Below are 27,931 nucleotides of genomic sequence, written 5' to 3'. Positions count from 1 at the left end.
CCGTACACACATGTGCGGTGTTGTTGTTGAACATCGACTTGAAAAGTAGACTTGCACTGCATTGACTGTCGAACTGCTCAACAATTTTAAAAGTGAAGCGTTCAATTGTATAATCACTTAATAGTAATAGTAAAACAACAGCTCGGCTATCTACCATTGAGCCTCAATTTGAGGTTTATCCACAGACTGCTATTACTCTTTCCAAGTTCCAATTTTGCTTTTGAGGCGAAAAATCATCAGATCAGCATGCAGACCGACACTGCAGCCCTTCCCGCGGTGCGGATCCCCGTTGACAAGCCGGTGCGACTGGTCGGCATTAGCCACAGTAATAACAGTAAAAGCTTGATCGACCACGCCTCGTCAGCAGAGAGCATCCACGAAGCCGCGGAGATTGTCAGTCAGAATGTGGCAGGAATACTGGCAGATGCACAGGTAAAATTGTGCAATTTTATTCATTTATTGGAACCATTTACTTATTCTTATTTAATTATTATTTTAAATGCATATAATAAGTGGATTATAACATTTTCTTTAATTTGATTTTTTTAATTTTAATTTTTTATTTTTACAAGTTAATTCTCACAATTAATAAGCTTTTTTCCCAATCTTCACAAGGAATGTTAAATTAAATTTGCTTTTCCACATTGGAAATAAAAATTTTGTTTTGCTGATGGAAACTTTCATTTTGACTTTCTGTGTAGAGTGTGTGTCAGAGTTTTCTTAGAAATATTCTTTAGAATTTTCCACTGATAATATTCAAGAATGTCATTAAGAATGTTCAAGAATGTTAATACGCTTTTTGACAAATAACTATCATTTTAGTAGTTGCGATAACGTAACCCTCCTGCCGACGACCTTCGGCTACTCCGTCAGCAGGAGGGTTCAGTATCGCAACTATCATTTTACTGATGCAAAATGATTCATTTAATTTTTTATGTTTGTATTTTTCAGTACTACAAAACGGGGCATCTACGAGAGGAATTAGTAGCCTTGAGACGAGACGTTCAGGAGGTATCCAGAGACAGAGCCTATGAAGAAACGCGTGACAATTATCACCATCACTTCTGGAGAGCAGACCACGAGTCAGAAAATAAATGTAAATTTATGGCAGTAGTTCATTAAGATGCATTATTACTTGTAGGATGTTAGTTTCCATTTTACTTGAGACTGCGCCCTACCAGGGGCTAATCATGGCCCTTTATTTACATCTCGATCACAATTGGTCGATGTGCACCATCAGTCATTCTCATTGTGTGTATGGGGTGAATAGATTCTGTAGAATATCTCAGACTTCTTTTACCTTAAAGAAAACAATGTTCTGGCAGAAGTTTAAAATTTATGATGAAAATGTTGGGGGTAATGGGAATACTAAATGTCAAGCTACAAATTATGTTATCAAGTTAAAGAATAAAACAATCGGATCTTATTAATTTTCTATACTTAGATTTAGTTTTTTGGGGTGAGCTTTAATTTTTTTTAACTCAATTGGAAAATTTATATTAATGAACACAGCTTATTTATAATATGATACAAACATGAATGTCTGTTGATTTTGTTCTCATCTGATTTTGCAGATTTGATTACTAAGTTATCTGAAATAGCGCATGCCTTGATTGACTTCAAGGGAGACTGTTGCAATGTGAGTCGAGGAAGACAGGCTCTGGATGAAGCCCACCTTGAGACAATGTGCACCAAACATCTGTATGAAATGAGGAACTTCAGAAGGGTAAGTTGTCAATGACTAGGAACTACAATCCCGGCCATATCTCGTTGGGCCCCCCTGCCCCCTTTCAATGTTGGTTCCATTTGCCGACTGTGTTCTGAGTTACAGTCAACATTGGGCGGGGGGCGGGGGGCGGGGGGGGGGGGGGGCAAATGTTTTTAATGTGATTGGGCGGGGGTAGGGGTGGGGGCAAATGTTTTGAATGTGAATGGGAAGTGCACAGGGAACTGATGTATCAGGAAAGGGTGGCCCAAGCATTTTGGCCGGGATTGTAGCCTTCCCTCCCTGTCAACCACCCAAACCCGCTCCCTCAACCCAGAAATAGAAATGTTAATAATACTCTGTATAGATTTTATGCACAGCTTGTTTGGCTATAAGAAATCATTGGATGAGAGAAAAATCAAATGGTTCTCATTAGAATTTTAACCCGAGACCCCTGACACTCTGGGCAGATGCTCTACCAACTGAGCTATGAGGCACATCGGTAAACTCTCTCAGGTTTTCCCTAAGAACCACTTTTTTTTCTCTTGGTGTTGCATGGATGCACAGCTAGGCAAGAAATAAGAAGTGACATATATATTAAGTAGGTCTTTGTTTTTATAATATTACACGTTTCTGCTCTTTTCCCCAACCAGGAAATAGCTCCTTATGTGAACACAGGCATGGACCGATCCCGTACAATACCCCGTCTCGCAGCACCGATCACCACCGGCTTGGAATGGCATGAGTACATGTCACCGTTGGATAACCCTGACCGCAGACGTCCGCTTCCAAACGAGTGCACAATAACAAGAAGAGAAACCATCCATCCACGGACCGATCCCCCAACTGTCAACGGTCACATATCAGGGGTCCATATCATTCCGAGTCAGTTTGCTGTTCCGGATTATTCGGGGAGACCTGGAGCTATGAATTCAGGTTTGTTTCTTTAAGTCATGTTTTTAGACAAAATATAGCTCAATGTTTTCTACCTTGTTTTTGCATTTTTGCCGTTTGTTTTATTCAAATGTGTGATCAAGGGGTATTTCGATGTTTGTGCAGTAAAAGTTATTAACTAAACTGAACTAAGCTAAATACAACAAGTAAGATTTGGCTGGAACTGACCAGGGCCAAGTTTTATAAAGCCTGTCAGTACAAAAACCTGCTAGTCACAAGAAAATCTTGCTTAGTAAGAAAGAGTTATCAGCCAACATCTTGTAAAGTTACTGGTGCTACATGGTGCCCCACTCATATTGTGCTTAGCAGAGCAATTTGTCCAGCAGTATTTTTCTGTGAAACAGCTTACTGAAATTGGGTCCAGTTGCCAGCAGTTGCCTTGTACTGACTCTTAAAATCTTATGTCTTGTCCATCTTTGTATAGGTACGGATGCCACGCTGTCCGTGATGGGACGTTACGGCGGGAGACAGATGTATGAGCAATCCATTAATGGCAGGAGACGCCCTCTGGATCAGCAAGTACAGTCCGTGTCCAGCAGATACAAACACAAAGATGGTTTCTGTGCATAGTTCCAACGTCAAGAAAAGAATATTTAAGATTGTATACTAGTTTTGGTTTTACCCATGTGTATTACAACTGCATACTCGAACTCTGTGAGCAAAATCAAGGTAATAAATTACCCAGGTGGGATTCGAACCCATAACCTTTGCAATTATAGAGCAGTGTCTAGTATTGTAGTTTGACAAAGAGGAAACAAAGCGAGTTGGGAGGGTTGGGAGGCCTTACAAAAGATGGATTGCACAAGACATCATTGACCACCATCTTTGATGAAAAACATAGGGAAAAAAACACGCGTTTATGCGCTGCAAACCAATCTTAGCTAATCATTATAGTGTTCACACGTGAACGTTTCATCAACGATGGCGGCCAATGCATGCTAGGAGTCTTTATATATATTCTGCAACCATTTGTAGTTGGATTCCCAGTATCCAGTTGTCATTGATAGTTCTTATCTTATTTCATCCCAAGGTGCCAGACTATTTCCACCTCCCAGCCTGGATACATTGGATTGAAGTGTTTTGTGTATTAATATTCACAACAAGTGACAAACTTATTGGCATTATTTTTCTAACTACATGTATACACACAAAAATGAAAAATAAAACAGTTTTAAGCTTGAAATCATGTGCCATTTAGAACATTTGGTATTCCTTTTTTAAGTAAACGAAGATAAACAACAACAAAAATTCAGTCATGTTTTTAAAATTAAAGAATACATTTTCATAAGCGTAGCATGTTTCAAAAAAAGTTTTTCTATAAATTCTAAGCTGCTGTAAATGTGAGCACAACTGATTTTTGTTTTCTTACAGTATTGAATGATAATTGCTTACTTTGATCTGGGATCAAATCCTTTACCAGCATTGGCATGAAATCAGACATACTGTTACTTTCTTTATTACTATTTATGAAATAAAGTGATAGATTTGTGAAAAAGATTTCTCGTGTGACTATAATTTGTATCATTTGGTGTTGTACAAGATCATAAGGTAAAAGATGCATGGAAAAATAGCTTTAACCAGAATAGAAACATACTCAGTTAATGTTTCTAAAAGGATAGAGTCAGGTTTTTTAACCCCATGAATTAATCATAGTTGGTTTGATTTGGCTTTCAAATTTGACTCAAAAAATAAAATTTAATCACTTTTTATAAGTTCAGAAAAGTTACAAACTTCCACAAAAAGAAAAGAAACAGTGTTTAATTAGTTTAACTAATTTAACAAATCAAAATAACTTTCGTTGTCAGTATCCGAGCATTAGACATTAACACTTTTGAAAACTTGTAAGCAACAATGAAAACAAAAATCGGCCATCTGTCCAAACAAATAATATTTGACCCTTAGGCCATGCAGCTATAACTTTGTTTTTGAAGGAAATTAGGGCCTACACCAAAGTTAATAACACAAATCGTGCAAACCTCGATCTTATATAAATACCACAATTGGGTAATTGCAGTACATGTAGTAAATGACTGCTCAAGTCACTCTTCATAACATTGTAAACAAGTAACCACGTGCGTTTGTTTACAAGTACGGCGCCCTCAGCGTTGATGCATTAAACATGGCGGCGATTCATGGACTGTTCTGCTCTGATAAATTTAGGATTTGATTCTGGTTTTTATCTTCATTGGAGCATGGTATTCATTGATTTGTTTGAGTAAGTACGAAATGAAAACATGCTATATATGGTTTCCTGCTATATTATTATTACCGAACGGGTGTTCGGAAAACCTATGGAAGATTTCAGATTTGATTAAAACTGCGTTGGTTTTATGGTTTTTGTGTGTTCAGTCACTCAGTTCGTCAGCGGGTTGCCAGCGGGTTACCGTTAGCCAAAATTCACCTTGGATCAACACTTGGGGATTCTATGGTGGGGGCCCACTGTGTGGGGCTACGTGAGCCTATGGGATGTGTACATAGTAACATAGAGTCTCACAGGTTATTGTGAGTGGTGGGTAGCCCCACTTGTGTGGCCAAGGATAGCTGGGGTCGATTTCACAAAGGTAGTCCTAACTTAGGACTAGTCCTAAGCAATGCTAAGAGATAGGACTGGTCCTAAGTTAGGACCAGTAACTCATCCTAACTTAGGACTGGTCCTATCTCTTAGCATTGCCTAGGACTAGTCCTAAGTTAGGACTACCTTTGTGAAATCCACCCCTGAATCCTTACCAGCTATCCTTGGCCACACAAGTGGGGCTAAGTGGTGGGTAGACTTTTTTTTTATTGAGACCTTTTGAATTTACTGTGTAATGGCGTCTTCTCACGTTCATAAAATTATAAAAGGACTCTGCCCCTCTGTCTTATCATAAAGACTGAGTTCTTACATGTCTTATAAAATTGTTATAAGCATGGAGAAATTCCTCCATTTTATAAGTTATGTTGACCATGTTGACCAACAAAACAATGAGATGAGTGCATCACAAATCTTATTGGACCATGCAGCACGCTTTAAACAAAAACTTTCCAGATCCCGGAGCAAAATCATTGCTTTGCAAACGCATTATTTTGTTGTTGGGCTAAACCATTATGTAAAAGGGGTGTTACAATGTTGCAGTGCTACAGTGCGTGCGCGCCATTATGAGTGAACGGCGTGCAAAGCAAATGGACAGCGCGCACACGCACTGCAACATTTTAACACCCCTTTTACAGAATGGTTTAGCCCAACAACAAAATAATGCATTTGCAAAGCGATGCGACAGGTTCAAAATATGAACCTGGGTATTTACTCCGGGATCTGGTAAGTTTTTGTCCATTTTTCTTCGAAATATTTCCTAAATGGTGTTTTGAGTATAATGGCAGGCTGCATTAGATATTTCGGATTAAGTTCGTACCCTCAGAATTTGTGTAATGATTTTTGAAAGTGGTAAAAATGGGGCAAATCTGGTGACTAGCTGTCGAAATTGTACGTGTAGCTGTCGAAATTGTACGTGTTGGACCAGATCAACCGTTTCCACTCGAAACAAACTCGTAACCCTCCGGCCTGGCGGCCGTCGGGAGGAGGGTTACATTATCGCAACTAGTATGGGACTAGAATTGAAAGTACAACAATTGATTGTTGACACCGACAATGCATTTTTCATGGTGTATGATTGTTGCCTCACCTCCATGGTTTCTTATTTTTACGAAAGTGTGTATTACTAATATTTTTTTGCCTTGTCAAATGTCAACATCAAACGAAGGTGAATCATCAGCTGTTTCAATATTTTCTCTGAACAGTCAATAACTATGTAGACCAGGGCATTAGTCCCCAATTAAGATGTCGACCACGGGGCTCATCTCAAGGTCGTCCTCATCATTCTTAAGATTCTACCGCAACAAAAGGAGATATAATGCAATCTCCGCAACACACATTAAACAGCTCTCTGGCAGGACCAGAGCAGCATTCTCAACATGCAGGGTTACCTCATCAGATTTGCCAACGCGGAGTAACCCAACGGATGCAGAGATAGAGGAAAGGGTCGTCCTTTCCTCCAGTGAGATCAGACAGACCTTTATTGACTATTTCCGTGATGAGCACGAGCATGTGTTTGTTCCGTCATCCTCCGTTATTCCAAACAGGGATCCGACGCTTCTCTTCACCAATGCAGGGATGAACCAGGTGAGTAAATTAATTCAGATTTATTTCAACTGTTTTAATGTCTGATACACTAGAAAAAATTGATAATGATAATAGGTGTCAATTTGGTGCTTTTAAGTACAATGTATGGTATTACAGTACCATACACTTTTTCTTACCCATGTTCATTTGGCCTAACTGAAATTCATCTCAGCTCCTTTGGAGTATGCAGCAGCGTCAGCCAAATTTTTGCAATGGCTGCTAATCATTCACATCAATAATCTGTACCCTCAAAGTACCCATAGGATGTTGAGAAGCAATTATAAAATCAAAGTGTCTAATTGCCCAAGAACACAAGTGTCACGACCAGGATTCGAACACACACTCTTGACGACTGGGCCATCAGAACTTGAGTTTGATGCTCTAGACCACTCGACCACCAATGATGGTTCTTGCATGAACTGTAGCATGCAAATGAACGACCAAAGGCTAGCAGCACATTCAGTGGGAAAAGTGACGTGTGTGTGTGTGTGTGTGCGATCATTGTGTAAAAAGAAAAGCCGTAGGGCCTTGTCACAGGAGGCAACTTTTACAGCTAACTTTGAGGCAACCAACATGCTACAGGACCACTTTGGTAGCACATGAGTCGATTTTCAAACAAAGTCTTATGATCAACAAGAAAAATAAATAAACATTGAAATGTGAATGGCTTTTCTTTTTGTTGATTGCCTTGAACTGGTTGCCTGTAAATTGCCTCGTGTGACATGGACTTTTAAGCTATTTGTGTCAAATGTTGACTGTTCTTTGGTTAACGTTTATGTCCTTGATTGTTGCCTGTAGTTCAAGGACATTTTTCAAGGTTCAACCAACCTTCAGGGAGACACAGATATCTATCGGAGGGTCGTTAACGCCCAGAAGTGCATCCGGGCCGGAGGTAAGCACAATGACCTTGATGATGTCGGCAAGGATGTACACCATCACACCTTCTTTGAAATGCTCGGCAACTGGTCGTTCGCGGATTACTTTAAGGTATGTGAGAGGGAAAGTCATCCCCTGTTATCCCTACTGTCTCAACTGGCTACCTCCTTGGACCACACCCAATAAGATTGGGCACTTATAGAAACTCAGGACTTTAGAAAAAAAGACTTGGTTCTGAGACTGAACTGGTTCCACTAAATTCAATGTAAAACTTGAGTCGCCCCGTTCCCAATCCCACATACATGATTGAGCCAATTTATTTTTATTGGAAATGCCCCAAGTAAAATCTAAGACATGTTGATTTACAGGCTTGTGATTTGTACCCCTTCACAGTCAGTAAGGATGGCATGGGGAATGCACTACCTTACCAATTTTTGTAAGAAGCAATTATGGGTGCCTTGCTCAAGGGCACAAGTGTCATGATCGGGATTCAAACCCATACTCTTCTACTGAAACATCGGGGGTAAACATCAAGCTATTGACATGGGTAACATCATCTGGGGGGCCAACTTTATGTCAATCTTGCTGCTCAGTCACCTGCAAGTACACATCCCGATATGTGCACGTGTGTAAAAATATCACCAGAACCAGAACCACTGCTTGGGTGCGGTGAACTAAACCACACACCACAATTTATAACTTAGTGCTTCATCCTTAAAGAAACATCAAATAATCTTGATCCTTGTTTGATTTCATTGTCGTACAGAGGGAGGCGTGCTCCATGGCGTGGGACCTACTCACCAGGGTGTATGGTCTCCCAAAGGATAAACTCTACATAACGTACTTCAAGGGAGATCCAGAAGCCGGAATACCAGCAGACACAGACTGCAGGGACATCTGGCTTGAACTTGGGTAAAAATCAATCACTCATTCCAAACCCACAGCAGACTGTTATCAGAAATGTGCTACTGTTTCATAAACTGAGCACTTTTCACCCCTGCTTGAATATTGCGAATTTGAGGCACAATCCAACAAACGGGCATTTGAGGCACAATCCAACAAACAGGGCTTTTCAAGGAACAACCTACAAAACAGAACAAAGCAACAGCTTTACAGTATAGTAGATAAACAAACAAAGTAAACAAAATAACACCTACAACCAGTAACAATAACAGTGTGTATTAACCTGTACGTCAATGACTAGCAAAATTTTTTGAGATGTAATTAAATTTGGGGGGGGGGGGTTCCCAAAGTAGGTTAAAAGAGTTCACTGAACTGGCTGGTGGATTAAAGCCTATTTCAGTTTGTGTTTTTAAAAAGAGTGAGTGAATTACTTTCACAAAGTGACACAGGGAGACTGTTCCAGTTAACAGGGCCTGAGAAATAAATAAAATGTTGAGAGGGAGTGGCCAACCTTGTTTCGTTCCCTTGGCTCATTTTATACTAAATTTTTCAACTGACACTTGAATTTACTCAGTGTGTCCCCAGAGAGAGTTCTTCCCTTTGGTTCTGACGATAATTTCTGGGAGATGGGCGGGGCCGGGCCGTGCGGTCCGTGTAGCGAGATCCACTATGATCGTCATGGCAACCGAGATGCTTCACATCTAGTCAACAAGGCCGACCCTGACGTAGTGGAGGCGTGGAATCTTGTCTTTATGGAATACAATCGGTAAATCTTTATATCTTACACAAACATAAGCGCTTTGTAGCAGTATAAAAACAGGACTATTAAAATGTGAACTATTGAGGTCTGAAAGGGGGGGATCCTCTGGAAAAAAAATCAACACTTTCAATCCGAGGCTGTGCTCCATGGTCTAAGCCTTGAACTTTGCTCTTGAAGGGGCACAGCAATTTTCCTCTGGTGAGGGGCAATTTTATGGGGAAAAAGTAAATTTGTATTGGAACCTTGCAGAGGGCACCACATTGAAAGCACAGGGAATTGAATTTGAGACAAGGGCACCATGGCAAGTGATGTGAGTGCTGTGGGTAGTTTCAAGGCCTGGTAGTCATAATGGGTCGTTGTGGTTTGCTGCCATTGAAGGAGCCCTTGCATGCTTGTGGCTCAAACACGTTGTAGCCACACCAGCGCAATTCAGCTTCTCACCTGTGAGTAAGGAAGATTAGCCTTGCAAATTATTATTATTAATAGTAATTAAAAACTTTGTCATGTTTAGATAAATCACTACCTCAAAAATGTGTTCACACATATGACAAGACACTCTGAGAATAATTATTCAGGCATCTGAGTTGCATCTTGGTGCCATAATGTTAATTATTCATCTTTATCTTTCAGAGAAGTTGATGGTCATCTCAAACGGTTGCCACAGCAACACGTCGATGCTGGGATGGGGCTTGAGAGGTTGGTAGCCATTCTTCAAGGTGTCACGTCCAACTATGAAACAGACCTGTTCGTGCCACTTCTCGACGCTATTCAGAAGGTAGGACAGTGTGTAAAATAATAATCAAACTTGACCATGTTCATATTCCAAAAATGTCCAAGGCCTCAATGGAAGCATGTGTACTGTAGCTGTCACATCAAAACCTACTAGTGCATTACCCTCTCTGAAATTACTGATTTATCCTATCCTTCTGGATAGACTTACTCCATTGCATTTCAGATCAGTTCATAGGATCATCGTAGAAAATACTTCCCCTGAAGACGATCAATCAGCCCATACTGATCAAACTGTTGAGTTGCCAACCATCGGTTCGTCTCAGAACCAATGCTACTCAATAATAATATTAAAACGGACATTTATATTGCGCAGTTACCTATATAAATATACTCTACTGCGCATTACAAGGTATACAAAAAATGCTGAGAAAAAATGAAAAAACAAATACACAAAAACAGAGCAAAAATAAATTAAATGGGTTAAGTAAACAAATGGGTTTTTAACTTAGATTTAGATTTAAATAAAGTAAGTGAAGGAGACTGTCTAATGCAAGGTGGAAGATTTACACTTGGCGTCACCGCAGACCTCACCTAATTACATTCCTGTCATGCAAAATTTTGAATCCTGTTTTAGCCAATTTGCAAGTGCTCTCTGTAAAATGAAAATGGCCTTGCCCTTAGGCAGATGAAATTCTAGGCCTGACGTATAATATTAATGTCTTTGCTATGGTAGGGATCCGGCGCCCCGCCTTACACTGGGTTAACTGGGCCAGCAGATTCAGACTTGAAGGACACAGCCTACAGGGCGATAGCCGATCATGCCAGGATGCTGACAGTCACCATTGCTGATGGGGGCCAGCCAGATTACTACAAACGAGGGTGAGTACAGTCAGATGATCATATTATCGGTTTCCACTCTCTGCCAAGATTAGGGAGCATTTCTAATTGGATTGGATAAGTATTCCAGCTCATGTCAATGGGTTAGACCCAATTTCGTAGAGCTGCTTAAGCAGAAACTAATGCATAATTTTTTTTGATGAAACTAGTTACAAATTGTACACATACATTGGTACGTCATGGTAGTTTGGCTGGTAACCTTATTCTAGTAAACACAATTTTGTTGAGCTAAGCTATCATTTCTGCTTAAAGCCATTAGACCCTTTCGGTTCAGAAAAAAATAAAAAAAAGTTCACAGATTTACAAATAACTTACAGGGTTTACAGAAGGCAATGGTGAAAGACTTCTCTTGAAATATTATTCCATGAAATGCTTTACTTTTTGAGAAAACAGCAAAACAATATAAATTCGCGTTAACGAGAATTACGGATTTATTTTAAACACATGTCATGACACGGCGAAACGCGCGGAAACAAGGGTGGGTTTTTCCGTTGTTTTCTCCCGACTCCGATGACCGATTGAGCCTAAATTTTCACAGGTTTGTTATTTTATATAGAAGTTGTGGTACAGAAAGTGTGGGTCTTGGACAACACTGTTTACCGAAAGGGTCCAATGGCTTTAAGCAGCTTTATGAAATTAGGCCCTGGGCCGATTTCATAAAGCAATAAAAGCAATTTTTATACAGGGGGTCAATATAACAAATTCACTTTTGTTTTGTCTAGGTATGTTTTAAAGAGAGTGATTCGTAGAGCAGTGCGCTATGCATCAGAGAAGCTGCAAGCACCGCCAGGACTACTAGCCAGTCTAGTACCTGTGGTTGTGCAATCTCTAGTAAGTAAAACAAAAGTTACATTTCTATTTACCTAAAACTAACAACCCCCAATTCTTAGTCAATCTGCCCCAAAACAATCTCCTGAAATCAACAGTACCAGCATACACAAATTCATCCACCAAATTTGTATGTGAAATTGATGTGCCAGTAGTCTTATTGCATCAGCCATACTGAGTGTTTTAGTCAAAACCAAGTAAATATTTAATGTAGTAATTTGCATCGGCTTACAAAATAATCAGTTTGATTTTAACCATTGAGTTTAACCAATGATTATAGAGCGCCGAAGGCGCAAGGTGGGGAACTGAAACTTTATCTATTGTTGGAACTTGAAATATGCATGGGCGCCATTTCAGCAAGTGAATGTTTTGTTTCCCATTGATAGGAATGGTCATTGTCTGCACTGATCTATTGTTGTATCAAAAGAGTTACTTGCCAAAATGGCGTCTATTGGGATTTCACATGTCAGCCCGAGTTCTGCATCTTGCGCCTTCGGCGCTCTATAACCTTTTGGTTTGACCAGGCAACGAGAGGCCAGTATGAAGTAAAAGTTGGTAAATGTTGATGCACTTGCCAGGCTAGGGTAAATGAAATCATGGTCAATTGGTTGTTATTTTAACTCCATGTTAACTTTGTTTTTGACGCAGGGAGGTGTTTATCCAGAGCTTCGTCGAGAGCCAGAGAGGATCATGGATATCATTAATGCAGAGGAGAATCAGTTTATCAGAACACTCAAGAAGGGACAGAAATTCCTCTCCAAAAGTATCTCCAAACTGCCAGTAGGCTCTAAGCTGCCAGGTACTCAACATATTCTCACAAGTTTTCTTTGAAGAAAGAAAAAATTACCAGAGCGGGATTTGAACCATTGACCTGTGGGAGTCGTTGGTTTAAGGGAGGTCAATTAACCCTAAATTGTTTACCCAGTCATTTTCTCTTGTGGTTTATAACTTGAACATTCTTTGAATGTATCTGCTGACAAAAGAGAAACTTGAATAATATAAATACAGAAACACAGCATCATGAGACCGAACTTGTCTAACTCTTATGTCATGATTTTTATCCACTGAGTTCTCTAATCTACTTTGTGGCAATGGACAAACAGTGGGACAAGATCTTTTAGAACTGGACAGGGGGACAATTTCCAATCACAACTAAATTCTTCTCAGCCAAAGTAGATGGTACTGCATAGAGTTACCCTAAAACAGAACATACAATTTTTATTCCAAAGTGAGATTTGAAGCCTTGCTGCACCTTGGTGGTTGAAGTAAAGTACAAATAAACTTGTTTGCTGGTGAGAATTTCAGTAGAGGTAGTGGGCAACAGTTTATACCTCTCCAAAGTCTTTTCATTCACAATATCAACCTCTACCCTCGCAGGTACCCATTTATACCCCTGAGTGAAGAGAAGCAATTATAGTAAAGTATCTTGCTCAACGACACAAGTATCACGACCGGGATTCGAACCCACACTCCGGTGACGCAGAGTGTCTTAGCACAAGAACTTTAATTTGATGCTTTTAACCCCTCGGCCATGACACTCTATGTGTATTGAGTAGTGTTGGTCTGAAAGGATGTTTCGGTCAATATGCGCCGACCGAGAATGCTGGACTGTGTTACTAGATGCTGCTTAATTCTTATACATCGTGTGTTTTGCCTCCTTCCCAGGTGAGGTAGCATGGAAGATGTATGATGGATACGGCTTCCCAGTTGATTTGACATCCATGGTGGCTGAAGAAAAAGGGATAGAGGTTGACATGGAGGGATTCGAAGCAGCGAGACAGAAAGCACACCAGGTATGTTCAGTAAACTTATTGTCAGTGAATCAGTTTTGCTTGATTGATGGCTGCCATAGATTAAAGCTGAAAAGCACTGAACACTATTGGTAATTTCTCAAAATAATTGTTAGCATTAAAACTTACTTGGTAACGTGCAATGAAGAGCTGTTGATAGTAAAAAGAGAAACGGCTCCCTCTGAATTAACGTAGTTTTTGAGAAAGAGGTAGTTTCTCACTAAAATATTTTTAATCTGATAAAAGACTTCGGGCTTGAAAATTAAAGCCTTTTATTAGGAATCTGAAAGTACACAAATTTGTGCAACAAGGGTGTTTTTTCTTTCAAGTTTGAATGACCAAAGGACTGCACAGGGAGCTGAGAAAGATTAAAGGAATACTATTGGCCCAATGACCAGGGAACTAATGTAAAGCGCATTGAGACGTTGTGAAATGTGCTATATAAGAATTAGTTATTAGTATGGTCTCTAATCTTGATGTTAACTATATGATATACATGTATGATTAGCACTGTACATTCTTGCCAAGCAATGTTCTGGTAATAAAAATGTAACAAAAAAGGGGCTGCTCCGTAGGGATTCAAACCCGTGACCCCCCACCCATTCTAGAGCAAATAACCCTAGCACACTGCCCAGTTCAGATCCTGTAATTAGAAGCGGTTACCCCAAGAAAATTTATGATGTAGAAATTGAATCGAGAATTGTTTTTTTTTAAAGTTACGACAACCTACTACCTGACCTTTTGACCATAGCAGAGTCTTTCTCAAAGGCTAAAGGACAGTTTTAAAATAGAGGTTGCTGCAACGCAGTGTCGCTGATGTGTCTTTTTGTTATAGTCGAAGATTGACCTAGAGTTGGGTTCAAGCATCCGAACCAGCCCAGGTCCAAACAATGGACCCATGACCCTCGATGGCAGAGCAGAGATTTTAGGCGGGAGGAGTTTTAGTTGCCCTTCCGTTGTCTCGGAGCCACGGCTGCCTTCCTTTGAGGATATTTTGTTAATGGATGAATATAAAGAGGCATCGGACAAGACGGCATACGTACTTAAGGTGAATATAAACCTACTTCATATCCTCAAAGAATATTTCAGATTTCAAACTCTGACCATGGTAAATGTTTGCTCACAGTAACTTACAATGAGATTTTGTACATTAAATTTCAATATGTATGGCCTACATTAAAAACTATAAACCATTGAAAACCAGAGGACAGGGCATCAATAACCCCAACCAAGTATTTGAAAATGTTTGCCTACAGTAATTTACCCCTGTTTTCCGGAAACTTTAAATACCGTAACCTTCTTGTTTCCTGAGTATGATGAATCCTTCTGAAGTATGACTCAAAGTTTCTTGAAGGAAAATTTGAAAGGTATTGGATGTGGGTACTTCCACTTCAAAAAATTGAATATGTTTATTGCTGAAAATCTTAATTGTTACCTCCTTCCTAGTCCTCCTACCCCCTCCCCTTAGGAAAAAGACCGCTCCCCAAAGCACCTTGTGGTACGATTTCTATGTATGTTTCCATGACATGTTATTCAGGAAGTCTCCTCGGTTCAGGGGAATTATTTGGCAGTAAAGTGTCTCTTGGAGATGTTCTTGAAGCTTATCTCAATATTATCTTGTTTTTCTTTTTCTCCAGAGAATGTCGCCAACCGCAGACCAGATTACTCAAGTGTCGAATCTCACCAAGGGACAGGATACAAACATCTACTGGCATGAGTACAGAGAGGGTCGTCTGACAGCCAGCCATTTCGGGAAAGTTCTCCACCAAATTCACATCAACAGCTACCCTCCGTCACTTTACAAAACTCTCTTAGGGGAATACAGTCCGGAAGCATCGGAGAGTGTTCAGTTTGGTCGCAACCATGAAGACAGCGCTGTTAAACAGTGGGAGAAACTTACAGGGCGGGAGTCCATGGAGTGCGGTTTGTATCTTCATGGGAGCGGTGTGCTGGGCGCAACGCCGGATCGGCTCGTAGGCGACGCCGAACTCCTGGAAGTGAAATGTCCCTTCTCAATCGACAAGAAGAACTCTCCGACTGGAATCACTGATGCCATTGGCAAAGTCAGGGGTTTTCCTTTGATAGTCGGTGATAGTGGACGGCTGGAGCTGGAGGCTAGGCACAGCTACTACCATCAAGTTCAGGGACAGTTGCACTTGAGCAATAGGAAGGAGTGTACCGTAGTGTTTTGGACGACGATGCAGATGGTCTCCGTTCAAGTCACGCGATGTGAGAAATGGGGACTGGAGAATATTCCGAAGCTGTTGACTTTTTATAAAGAGAGACTACTTCCAGTTATCATCGCCAAGGGAGTTTGAAAACATGACCACCTCACAATGGTTTTGTTTGCCATTTTACTTTTAGTAGCAGGATTGTATTCAGTAAAATAAAATCATTTGGGGTTGAACAAAGAAAAAACTGTTAAGAGCGGGGTTTGAATCAACGACTTCAAGATTACTGTGTCGGCTCTCTACCAACTGAGCTATCTAGCCCTTTTTTGGTCGTCTCACTATTTTGACAATATCTTTGTTGGGCGGGGGGGGGGGGGGGTATGCTACTCGGAAACACAGTCACATATTTTTTGCTAACCTGTTATGTAGAGAGTGCCATGTAGTAAATGAAATAATATACTGAATCTGGACCAAATTTCACCTGCTAGGTAGATTGCTTTATATTCAACTACTGCTGAGTAGGTTTTCGGAATTCGGGAGACTTCTCAGATCTGAAAAGAAACTGTCCTGCTTTTTAATTATTACCTGGGCTGAAGGTAGAAAATTGGTCGGGACCAGTTTTCACTTGAACAGCCTACTAGTACTACCGTTTTACTTTCCTAACAGTGCTTATTACTTGTTTTTATATTCAGTACTTTGGTATAAAGTTTGAAATAAATAGGCTTTTTTGAGCCCTTATGAGAAATTTACTCTGTGTTTCCAAGTGTTTCATTCATGACCCCATGCTCATAGGAGAATTTGTGTTGTTAAAGGTCCTGGACACTTTTGGTAATTGTCCCATATGCATAAAATAAAAAATCTTTGAAAATACGGGCTCAACTGGTCATCGAAGTTGCAAGATAATGAAAGAAAAAAACACCCTTGTTGCACAAATTTGAGTGCTTTCAGGCTTGAAGTCTTTTAATACTTGAGTGAAAAATTACCCCTTTCTCAAAAACTATGTTACATCAGAGGGAGCAGTTTCTCACAATGTTTCGTACTATTCACAGCCCTCCAATGCTTGTTACCAAGTAAGTTTTTATGATAACAATTATTTTCAGTAAGCCTCCGACCACCGTTCATTTCTTCCTTGGTCCTTGGTCCAGAGAGAATTTTTTTTACAGTTTGCTGATTTTTTCTCTTCTCTAAGGTCACATCTCAAGGAGGAATAAAGAACCTGACGAGTCTACCGAGAATCCGTCTAGATGCTACAGATCTCAGCATCTTACAGAAGAAACGGATTTCTCTAACGGATGATTCCTTCAAGTATGACTACTCCTACATAGATGTTGGGAAATATGGTAAGCCCCCCCCCCCTCCCTAGAAGGAGCATTTTCAGTTAAAGGCCCTAGGATGTATAATTCAATCCCATTCCACACTTCATCAAAAGTGCTACCTGTAGCTCCGATATCCATGTTCAAAAGGTCACTGAAATCGTACTTGTTTAATCAGGAACTGTTTCCCGGCGCTACCTGCACGTTCTCTTTCTAGAGAGACCGGCTATTTTTGTAGGGGTCGTCAGTGCGTTGGATTTGTTTCGACTGGGTCAAGATACTTCAAACTTTTTTCTTTTTGAATCCTCTGGCCCTTTGTCTCGTGAAAAATAATTACCTTTGGGTTTAACAAGAAATTTACTTGAGCAGGATTTGAACATCCAATCTATTGCTTAATGGGCCAGCGGTGCACCAACTGGGCAGTCTTGCCCTAATGTTGGCAGTCTCCTTATTTTTCAAAATCTTTGTTCAGGGGAACAAGTCGGAAGGGGCTTCAGTAAGTTGATATGGAGGTCACAGGATCAAATCCTGCTCTAGTCAATATTCCTTAGTTCATCAATCCAACATTATTTAAACAGCGGCTACTGGATAATCTCAATATTTTAACTATTACCTTTTTTTGGCCAAATACACATTGTCGATACCGATTTATAACCATTTTACGCTTAAAATTTGCATTTGGTAATAAGTAATTCAAGTCAAAAATGCACCTCTCCGCGCGGCTTTTTCAGCTGAGAGTCAAAAACGGCTTATCTATTATAATGATATGCAATGACCCCTTGACGTAAGTGGCGATTGTCCCCAATTGGGTTTGTACACAGTTCTCCAGCTTTAGCCAAATGAGGGCGCCATTTTCCACATCAAATAGCGCCGGAGACATCACGATTCCTTTGTCGCGTGAGTTCGTTTGATCTCAGGTTTTTCCAAAATTTTGACTTGGAGTGTTTCAAGGAAAAACCATTTTTACCATGTTTTAACGTGAGGTAATTGAGACTCGTTATATGTTTTTTTCTGTTTCCTACGGACTGCATCTATTACAAAAATGTAACAACTATATATTTCTGAGCATTCTGTAGCCGCTGTTTAAAATTAACCCAGTCAGTTTCCCTTGTGGTTTTTTTTACAAAAGTTGTTTGTCTTCTCTTTTTCAGTTTTCTCACCAATTAGAGCTACTGTGCTGGCGCTGAAAACTGAAAAAGGATTCACCAATGCAGTCAGCAGTGGGGAAGAGTGCGGCATCATTTTGGACTCTACCAATTTCTATGCCGAGCAGGGGGGTCAGGAGTGGGATGAGGGACAGTTAAACTCTGTTGTCAGTGAGGTAAGAAGTTTTATAATGTTAGAGCTCATGCATATTTTTGTGATAAATCTATAAATAAATCTATCTTTTGCATATCCATGTTATGCTTAAGGTGGTGATTTCCAACCAATTGTCTTCATTTCCTTTTCAATAATTCTTCTCCAAGTTGTTTTCAGCCGTCAAACTTTTCTCTTGCGCTCTGGTTGCCTTGTCAAGGCAGTCATACAATGGTGATAGTTCTCTCTGCTCTGCTGAAAACCAAATACATGTAATGTTTAATTATCCCTGATACAAATTTAACAACTGGGCAAATAATGCTGATTTGTTTTTCTGTCTGTTACCAGGAGGTAGCTTTCCAGGTAGAGAATGTGCAAGCATACAGCGGCTACGTACTTCATGTTGGCACTGTTGTAGAAACCATCAAACGTGGAGACAACTTAATCCTTTATCTCAACAAGGTCAGATAAAAAAAATTGTGAAAATTTGTCACAACCTTTCAACAAAATATATATACACCGGTATATATTTTTTCTTTTTTCCATTTCCATTTCACTTGTTTACAATGCACATAGGCATGAAAAATAACATTAAATCAACTAATAAAAGAAATTTAATTAGGGAAATGGAGGCCTTAAGTTTAAGACAAGAGACTGGACAAAAAAAACCAGACATAATGGACAAAGTGACAGGAAACAAAAACACGGATACAAACAGTCAAACAATAAACATGGTTACGAGTAAATATTGATAACATAATAATAGAACGTACTTAATCATAATTTCATAAACTGCAAAATACTTCATTAATTGTTGTATGTTAACTCTTTTCAGGTGAGAAGACAGAAGATTATGCGTAATCATACTGCGACTCACATCTTGAACTTTGCCCTCCGAAAGGTCATAGGTGAAGCTGATCAGAAGGGGTCGCTGGTTTCCCAAGATCGTCTGCGCTTTGACTTCACCGAGAAGGTATGGTTTTTAATCAGGGAAGTCTGGATAAGGGCACTGTTTAAAGGCACTGGACACTATTGGTAGTTACTCAAAATAACTGTTAGCATAAAAACCTACTTGGTAACAAGCAATGGAGAGCTGTTGATAGTAAACAACATTGTGAGAAACAGCTCCCTCTGAAGTAATGTTGTTTTTGAGGAAGAGGCAATTCCTCACTCAAATATTAAAATACGTGAGGCCTAAAGCCTTTTTTAGCCATTTGAAAGCCCACAAATTGTCCTTCCTTATTCTCTTGCAACTTAGATGACCATATAATAAATTGGTTGGGATACACCAAGTGAGAATACTGGCCTTTGACAATTACCAAAGGTGTCCAGTGCCTTTAAGATAAATAGAGGCCAAAACATTGATAAAATATGAGGAAGAAGTAATTCTCTACTTTTGTTGAAATCAAATTGGAAGGATTTCTTTGTTTCTTTCAGAGTGCACTCAGCCAAAGTCAGCTACAGCAAGTCACAACGGTCGCAAATGATATCATCAACTTGAAGTATCCCGTCTATAGAGGGCAGGCTTCCTTAGCGACAGTGAAAGCTTCGGAGGGAGTGAGAGCAATCTTTGACGAGGCCTACGGTGATCAGGTGACAGTGGTGTCGGTGGGTGCTCCCATTCCAGAGGCACTGGAGGATTCGGCAGCAGTGCAATACCCTGTGGAACTCTGTGCAGGAATGTAAGTCTGCATTTAACTTGTGTTATTAACTTATTGAGTTCTTCAATTAAGATGGTGTTTGGCTAAAATTTACACACGTTACTACCGCAAACATCACCTAATTATACTCCCACCATATAAAGTGTCAAATCCTATATATATTTGGTTAACGGTAATGCCATGTGTTTATCTACTTGCCAGGTAGATTATGTTTTTTTTAAACTTGTCTTGCTTTATATTCTTCTACCGCAGAGTAGATCTACGCGCTAGTCGAAAAGATTAAGAACTGTCCTGCTGTTCTGGAAAGAACTGTCCTGCTTATTTAAGCTACTATCTGGGCGGAAGGTAGAAAATCGGCCAGGATGACTTCTTATTTTATTTGTCTTATTAGACTTTCCACTGGCATAAAAATATACAAGACGATACATAAAGAAACAATGGATCAAAAAATCTTTAAACCAAGCCAGTGAGTGGCGAGGAGGAACAGGTGACCAGCACCTCTACAAAGCCGTCCTGCCTCTACAAAGCTTTTGTTGATTGAGGGGACTTCTCATTTTCAAATCCTATTTAGAAATGTTATTGACTTTGATGTATTTGTGTTTCTTGTGTCTTTTGTTTTAGACATGTGTGCAATACTGGTCATATCAAGAAGCTGCTCATTACGTCTCAGCGTCAAGTCAGCGCTGGAATCCGTAGAGTGACTGCTATTACGGGAAATGATGCAATGTCTGCTGACTATGTCGCTAATACTCTACAACAACAAATAACAGAACTAAGCAATCAGGTCGGTCATCATATTGGCTTTGGTGACTATTTCCACGACGACAGTTTGTGTTGGAAATTGTACAATAATTTACAAACTAACCTACCAAATGGTACTTTATAAGTCTAAACAGAGAGAATAAAAGGATAACTAGGTCCTTAGTGTGTTTAAATTTTTGCCCATTCCTTTTATTTAATTGCTCCTTTATTTTACTTCACATCTCTATTAACTTTTACTTCTCTTTTGTTTTCATCTCAAGAGACTTCTCTGTGATTGTGATATGCGCTAAACAAAATGGCTCATTTTTATATTTTATTATTTACTAAATTATTTTTTAATGACAATTGTTATTTGCATTGTCTGCAGCCATTTAGTGTATGACTGTTTGTCAAAGATGCTTCTGGAGTTTTGAGTAGTTTCATGCTTTTAAGGGTTAAATGAAATTCCTGTTTCTGTTTACAGTTGTATTATTTTTATCGAAATATCGGCTTCTTGTTTGACATCTAGACAGATTTTCCTGCTATAAACATTTTTGTTTAAATCTGCACTTAAAACATACCAACACAGTATTTTCTTTTGATTGATCTTTCATTTAATTTATTTGTACATGATTGTACAGGTCTGTTAATTCTAATGTTTTAAATTTTTTATCTGCTAATGTTTATATTGTCGAATCTTTTCAGTAGGATATTTTATAACATAGTATTGTAGGCCTATATTTTAGTTTGTTTATGTTTTTAGCTTTTTGTTTACTAAGGCGCATTGAGGAATCTGTTATTCTTAATTCGCTTTATAAATGCTGTTTATTATTATTATTCTTATATCTAATACTAATTTATTATTATTTATTAATATTAACTCTCAACTCTCTTATCCACAGTTGGAGTCCTTGTTACGCAGCAGCGCTTCCAAGGACTTATCATTCTTCAAGAACTCCATCGAATCCTTTGCCAAGATGTTGGATTCCTCCAGAATAGAAATATGGAGGAGAGAGAAGATAAGCCAAGAAATTCAGTCGATTCGGGAAAGAGTCAAGAAAGCTGAACAGAGCAGAGAGAGATCGAAGATCAAAGCGGTAAGAGAAACAACCCAAGATATTTGTACTAAGAACCAAGTAACCAGGGATGAGACATTTTATCTGAATTCAGACTTATTTAAAGACACTGGACTCTATTGGTAATTGGCAAAGACTGTTCTTCACAGTTGGTGTATCTCAACATACCCATAAAATAACAAACCTGTGAATATTTGAGCTAAATCGGTCGTCGAAGTTGCGAGATAACCATGAAAGAAAAACACCCTTGTCACACAAAGTTGTGTGCTTTCAGATGCTTGATTTTGAGACCTCAAATTCTAGATCTGAGGTCTCGAAATCAAATTCGTGGAAAAGTACTTCTTTCTCAAAAAGTACATTATTTCAGAGGGAGTCCTTTCTCACAATGTTTTATACTATCAATCTCTCCCCATTACTCGTTACCAAGAAATGTTTTATGCTAATAATTATTTTAAGTCCTGCTCTATGATTTGCTTCTCTAGCACTGAGGACACTAGTCCCCAACAAAGTTTGCGCGAATGGTTGCGATACGTTTGCTCAGGTGGATCACACCCCAGTTCTTTGATACTATTTGTTTCATTTCAGATTGTAAAGCAACTGTACAAGGAGTTTGAAGAAGGGTCGTCTGCTCCCGAGAGCAAACCGTTCTTGGTTAAGAAGGTTGCAAATGAAGCGAATTCAAAGGTAGGATTAATAACAGGGTTTACCCTAAACAATTTTAGTGACTGGACAGCAGGACCAGGGCCTAATTTCATGGCTCTGCTTACCGTCGAATTCTGGGCTTACAATCACGATTCCCTGCTAACATGCAGGCGCAGAATTTCTGCGCTAGCCTTGTAAGCATAGAATGCCTAGTAAAGGTGAGTACGCATGTGCAGAAGCCAAAATTCGCCGCTAACCTGTGAAACACGCTTGCCGTAAGCACAGAATTCCCATCTTCCGTAAGCGCCGATTCTGTGCTTACGGTAAGCAAAGCCATGAAATTGGGCCCAGTTAGCTTGTCATTTCATCAGCCAATCACCTTTTTCACTGGTTCATATTTTCACATTTGATCGGCGGCATATTGCACCACAGCACCTTGTAAATCATTACATGGTGCTATGTAAAAGGAGTAGGTCTCATTCAAACCTTCAAACCTAGTCCCACATACCTTGCAGGAAAATACTGAGTGTTGAAGCACCTTGAGCGTCATTGATTGACAAGAAGCCACAATTAATAGGGATGTTTTTCAACACTGACCTGTAGCATGATGTTAGGGTCAAAAACATTTTGGGGATGGATGCATCCGTCGTAAATGATAACTGTTTTCATCTCCAGTATTTATCTGCCCTACCAAAAAATAATAATAAAAAAATAAAAAATAAAAAAATAAAATACAAATAACACATTACAAATATTCAAGGCCCTTCTCCCCCTCCTCAAAGAAATGTTTGTAATAACAAGAGATATATAAAGATTAATAACAATAACAGCAATGGTTGTAACATAATATAATTTGACCCAAAAAGATTTTGGGTCAAACTATTACTTACGTCAGAGCCTCTTTCAAAGAGGGATCACTAATTCCCTCTCCAGGGAACAACAACAACATAAACAAAACGTTTGCATCATCGAGACAAGAAATTAGGACAAATGTGTCTCCAGGGGAGGCCTTGGCCTGGCGTGACCTCTGACTATTAACCTGACTCGCTCGAGCGTGACCTTGTCGTGTCTCGTTGAGTACCACTCCCTTCAGCTGCTAGCATCTTCAATCAAGACTGACAATTTAGCTGGAAAAAGTAACCTAACTCTTCTTCGTGGATTTTTTTACGACCTGGTTTTGATTCGATTCCAGTCTGGGAAGGTCCAGGGGAAAAAAAAACGAATCAAGGATGCTATCACTGAGGGACCAGATGCACATCAAAATAAACATATGTGTGACTCGCACTGAATCCCTGAAAAGACATTAAACTGGTAAGGGGTGTTTTCTCATGATCCTGACCTCATTTTTTTGTTGGTGAAATGTTCACAGGTTGTGAGGATTGTTTATGAAAACTTGATGACAGGAAGCATTTTCTCTTGGTGGGGGGGGGGGGGGGGGAACAGAGACGTGTTTTATACCTTAAAGGAACACGTTGCCTTGGATCGGTCGAGTTGGTCTTTGAAAAGCGTTTGTAACCGTTTTTTATAAAATGCATATGGGTAGAAAGATGTTGTAAAAGTAGAATACAAAGATCCACACAAACATGACTCGAAATTGCGTGGTTTTCCATTTACCTCGTCGACTAGCACGTCGGCCATTTATGGGGGTCAAAATTTTGACTCCCATAAATGGCCGACTGTGTTAGTTCGCACAGTAGAAGGAAAACCACGCAATTTCGAAGCAAACTTGTGTGGATCATTGTATTCTACTTTTAAAACATCTTTCCAACCATATGCATTATATAAAAAACGGTTACAAACGCTTTTGTTTTGACCAACTCGTCCGATCCAAGGCAACGTGTTCCTTTAACCCTTTTAAGACTATTCATTTCTGTATAATCATGGCCATAGGCCAAATATGGATTATCTTGCTGATTTATGCCCGATATTTTCAGGAAAAATGTCTGGAAAATTGTTATAAGAATATACAATATGTGGCTTTGGGTTAGAATTGTAGATTCTATGTGAGTATGGAAACATTTGAAAAGTGTTGATCCAAGGATTCGAACTGCTAGTAGCCGTTGGGGTAGCCTCGGTGGTCTACCGGTAAGACATCTGCTCTAGCAATACTAAGGTCATGGGTTCGAATCCCACCTGACTGATTTGCCTGTGGATCTTGTTCACAGAATTCGGGAAAGTACCCGTACTGAGTATAAAGTGCTTAATACACATCGGTGTTAAGGTAAAAAACAAATTAAATTCTTCATCCCTGGTTCAAAAATTATTATTTATTGCTTCAATCCCCAGGTGCTGTTTGAGATTGCCAAGGGTCTGAGCAAGACGCTACCAGACACACCCATAATGCTGATCAGCGGTGAGAGGGACGACGTTAACTTTGTCTGCATGGTTCCCTCGGTGAGTCAGTACACTCGTACTCACATCAAGTTTGCTTAGAAGTTTAGATTGTTGATGTCTGCAGAATAAACGAAAATGAAACACTGAAAAGGCAGGATTTTTTTCAGGATGCGCCAATATCCATCCCCTCACTGTTCAATACTTTAATCCTTTCTCTTGGTCAAATATTTCCTTTCCTTTGTTTTTTTTTATCACTAAAAAATTACAGTACAGTTGTCTTGTTATGTCTTAAAACTGCCTTGTGTCTTCGTTTTTTATGTGAATGTGAGATCTTTGTCTTTCATCTTTCTCCAGAGGGGTTATAGTTTTAAAAGGTAGTATGTATGTGAAAACAGGTTTCTTGTTAAGCTCCCAATTGTGATAAGAAAAGTTACTAAGCAGAACCAGTTTAAAATCCAAAACTTGAAAAGAAACACTTCCTCTAAATAAGTTTCAACTCCACCCATTCCTTTTCCCCTTCCCCCTGCCCCACCACCACTTGAGTTTGAATCTTGTATAATTTGATTGTCTTTGTAACCGACCTAACAAAACTGGGTTAAACTAAATGAACACACTTCGTTTTCATGGACCTCGTCTATGGAATGGACTCAGGCAGTCTGTAAAATCAAAGTCCTCTGTTGGCCGATTTTAAACCGCTTTCAAAAACCATCTTATCTCCCAGTATATATAGCATAGTTTACTTGTACATTTGTTTTTTTCTTGGTTTAAATGTGCTTTATTTTGCTTGGTACCTCTTTTATTAACCGTGTCGTAATGTTGCATAAGTCAGTCTGATGTCTACTACAGTTTATGTCCACTCCGTTTGTTTGTCTGTTTTTGTTTCATTGTTTTGTTTTGTTTTGTCTTTTGTATTTTGTTTTGCTTGTTCTTTATTGTTTACTTAAGTCTATTTTTTGTATGTTTAAGGCATTCCGTTTATAAGCTTCGGCTTCCTGGGTTATGCCTCCACGTATTAGTTTTATTGTATCTATTGTTTTGTTTTCTTATTAAGTGATTACCCTTTGTGGAAAAAAAAAGTCAACCTCAAACTAATTTGAATCAAAATTAATAAACCATAACAAGAAAGTCTCATTCCCTCTTCCTGAGTGAAGAATTATAGGAAATTGTTTATTCTTACAACATGAACCAATATTCAAAATGATAATGTTTTTTTGTCTTCTTGTTTTTGTTCAAACATCTTCTAGTGTTTCAAAGAACAGGGGCTGAAGGCCGATGCATGGATCAACTCAGCCACCAAATCAGTTCGGGGCAAAGGTGGAGGTAATGCTTCTTTTGCGAGGTCACAGGGCAAAGGTCGCCACCGGGTCAATGAATGTCTTGCTGCAGCTAGAGAGTATGTGACAACAGTAATGCACAGAGAATGAAGTACAAAATCTTGCACATATCTTCAATTTTGTAAGTCTGTATAAAACAAATATCTTTGGTTTTGGTAAAGTGATCATTTTTTGTATGGGGGGGGGGGGGGGGGCTTGTGAAACACTAAAACTGTTCGAAACCCCCCCCCCCCCCCAAAAAAAAAAAAAAAAAAAAGACATGCTTACTTTACCCAAACCAGTATCACTTAACCGTTGTAGATATTATGTAATTATGTGTGACGAAATAATATGCAATTAACGATAATACTTAATACTGAGAAAAAGATTATCACAGTATGGCTTGAGATTTGAGTGGAAGTTTTGAGGCAAAACCATGTTTTTTCTTTCTTCAAGAAGCACATCTCATAAAGTTAGTCACCTAGTTCCAAACCACAAATGGATTCAGGTTTTTTCCGGATGTTTTTTATATGTTTTGGGAATTGCTTGAGGAATCTGTATGGCTTTTCCGGGTTTTGGGGGGAAAAGAAAACCGCCGGAATTCCTCTGGTCTCTCATCTGGGTTATTCAGTCCTGAGGTACGGATGGATGGATGAATAATGAATTCCTTGAACCGAGATGAACCAAGATATGGTTTTGACATCTGGGTTTAAAGGACAAACCCCAAAACCATCGTTCAAGGTTTTTGGATATTAAGAAGGTCATGGCTACCTGCAAAAAAATAAAAATGATTGCAAATTCGTTTCCCAGATTTTCCCCTCCCCTCATCTTTTTATTAGGTTTTATTGCCCGATGTATGTTTTAATCCTATATTTTTGTAGAGAGGAGAATTTTTAGAACTATTTGACAATTACTAAATAATTGATGTATATTTTGACTTCCGTAATAGCTATAATAGATGTTAAATATGCATGGGGGATAAAGAATATTAAGTTTGGTTTTACAGTGTGTGAGACATCTGCTCAGAGAATTGCAACAGTGCTTACAGTGGTCTGTTAGCTTTGAAGACTGAAAAGCATTAAAGTCTCTAAAAAATGAAAACTAGTCAATGATATTAAATGGAAATATAATGAGATCAAATCTCAAGTAACCCACCGTGCCGCTTTAATTGGAAAACCTGAGCAGAGAAGAATGGTACATGAAAGGGAACTCACATAATTGGAATTTGTTGTATTTTTTTCCCGAGAAAATGTGGATTTGGATTTAATATGAAATATCATTCCACCGACCTGTTTGCATTTATGCGTCGGTGACTGCCGAGAAAAAACGTGTGGGAATGGTGAAGATGTTGAGCTGCCAGACTGGACCTAGACTTGATGACAAGTCGTTAGGCGCTGCCTATTTTGTCTGCCTTTCATGCAACAGTCACAGTGCGATGTTACACATGCAACAGTCGTAGGTAGCGCGAGGTAATTGCGACACACACATACTGGGATCGAGGGTGTGTGCATCGTCCCCGTAGCTACGCCGCGCTGTAACTACACACCGCGCTTAACAATTACTGTCTTGACTTCAATACTAGACTGGATCTTGTATTGAAACTTGTATTGAAATAGTACCTGTCAAAACGATTTCACTGGAATCTTGGGAATAATACTTTCAGTACAGGAAGTTTCTTTGTGGTCACTTGGAAGTACATGTCTGCAATTGATGCATCTACATTAATCTTGACCGCTTCGTCAAAGAATGTGGTCATAGTAAGACAATTGCAAATATGGTTTAA

At 39.3% G+C, this 27,931-nt stretch overlaps 2 protein-coding genes across 3 annotated transcripts; both read left to right on the top strand.

Moving 5' to 3' along the window:
* The first annotated feature begins 11 nt into the window (after positions 1 to 11).
* On the top strand, positions 12 to 4,130 carry LOC139939783 (uncharacterized). Its single transcript, XM_071935900.1, has 5 exons — positions 12 to 432; positions 952 to 1,096; positions 1,575 to 1,726; positions 2,359 to 2,641; positions 3,084 to 4,130. The coding sequence occupies exons 1-5, from the start codon at positions 247 to 249 to the stop codon at positions 3,227 to 3,229; spliced, it is 912 nt and encodes a 303-aa protein (XP_071792001.1). The 5' UTR covers positions 12 to 246; the 3' UTR covers positions 3,230 to 4,130.
* Positions 4,131 to 4,772: 642 nt separating this feature from the next.
* LOC139939781 (alanine--tRNA ligase, cytoplasmic-like) lies at positions 4,773 to 26,351 on the top strand. Of its 2 annotated transcripts, XM_071935898.1 has the most exons (21): positions 4,773 to 4,874; positions 5,009 to 5,155; positions 6,434 to 6,815; positions 7,614 to 7,802; positions 8,458 to 8,603; positions 9,169 to 9,360; positions 9,985 to 10,129; positions 10,820 to 10,965; positions 11,706 to 11,814; positions 12,460 to 12,610; positions 13,477 to 13,604; positions 16,962 to 17,112; positions 18,237 to 18,406; positions 18,730 to 18,843; positions 19,217 to 19,354; positions 19,819 to 20,063; positions 20,664 to 20,826; positions 21,686 to 21,880; positions 22,445 to 22,543; positions 24,788 to 24,895; positions 26,080 to 26,351. In XM_071935898.1, exons 3-21 carry the CDS (start codon positions 6,474 to 6,476, stop codon positions 26,257 to 26,259), a joined length of 3,111 nt encoding a protein of 1,036 aa, XP_071791999.1. In that variant the 5' UTR covers positions 4,773 to 4,874; positions 5,009 to 5,155; positions 6,434 to 6,473; the 3' UTR covers positions 26,260 to 26,351. The 2 variants fall into 2 exon arrangements, with proteins under 2 accessions (XP_071791999.1, XP_071791998.1); XM_071935897.1 differs by lacking the exon at positions 5,009 to 5,155 and having other exon boundaries at positions 4,781 to 4,874.
* The last annotated feature ends 1,580 nt before the right edge of the window (positions 26,352 to 27,931 follow it).

Source organism: Asterias amurensis, chromosome 7 (assembly GCF_032118995.1).
Source record: "Asterias amurensis chromosome 7, ASM3211899v1".
In the NCBI taxonomy this organism is placed as follows: domain Eukaryota; kingdom Metazoa; phylum Echinodermata; class Asteroidea; order Forcipulatida; family Asteriidae; genus Asterias; species Asterias amurensis.
This window is presented reverse-complemented; position numbering and strand designations above follow the sequence as displayed.